The 600-nt window shown below is 57.8% G+C and overlaps 1 protein-coding gene across 1 annotated transcript in view; it reads left to right on the forward strand.

Annotated features, from left to right (window-relative positions):
• Positions 1–600, forward strand: part of LOC108723207 (uncharacterized) — a 10,734-nt gene that overhangs the window by 7,384 nt on the left and 2,750 nt on the right. The window contains 2 exon segments of the mRNA XM_018448767.1: positions 1–598; position 600. The exon segment at positions 1–598 is cut by the window's left edge and continues 495 nt beyond it; the exon segment at position 600 is cut by the window's right edge and continues 1,237 nt beyond it. Coding sequence (XP_018304269.1) covers positions 1–598; position 600 — 599 coding nt within the window.

A 600-nucleotide genomic window follows, 5' to 3' on the forward strand; every position in this document is an offset into this window, starting at 1 on the left:
CCCCCCCGCCGGTGCCGGCTAACAAAGTGAACTCGTCGACTGGCTCGGAACACTCTCAGGATGAAGCGCAGAAGTTTCTGATTACCGCCGAGAGTCTGCGGCTGTTCGATGCGGTTAAAAAGTCGACGGTCCCTGGTGGCTCCTACGAGTCACCAGAGTGCGAGTCCAGTTCGATCAAGAGATCTATCGAGCGGAACACTCTGCGACGGAGTCTGATCGGCAAGTACAACACGATAACGCGTAAGAAGAATGTGCGGCCAAAAAATCTGTCGCTGGAGGAGCGAATCAGACAGCTCACTTGCGTCGATCAGGACGATGAGAACCTGGACACGACCGACAGTTCTGATAACACAAATTCCGCGAGCGACCCCAAGTACGGTGGAGATCTCTCGATACGAACGTCGCCATTGGGTGAGGAACGGCCTATGTGCGAGTCGCTGCCGGTGAGTGTGGCCTCGACGGAAACCACTGCCATTTTAACGATGGTATCGACGAGATCGAACTCTTTGACGGCGGCGACGGCGGCAACGACGACAACGGCAGCTGCGGCGGCGGCGGCAGCGATGGCGACGACGGCGAGCGCGTCCACGAACATGCATG

This window comes from Mycetomoellerius zeteki, unplaced genomic scaffold (genome assembly GCF_001594055.1).
Source record: "Mycetomoellerius zeteki isolate Tzet28-1 unplaced genomic scaffold, Tzet1.0 scaffold228, whole genome shotgun sequence".
NCBI lineage: Eukaryota > Metazoa > Arthropoda > Insecta > Hymenoptera > Formicidae > Mycetomoellerius > Mycetomoellerius zeteki.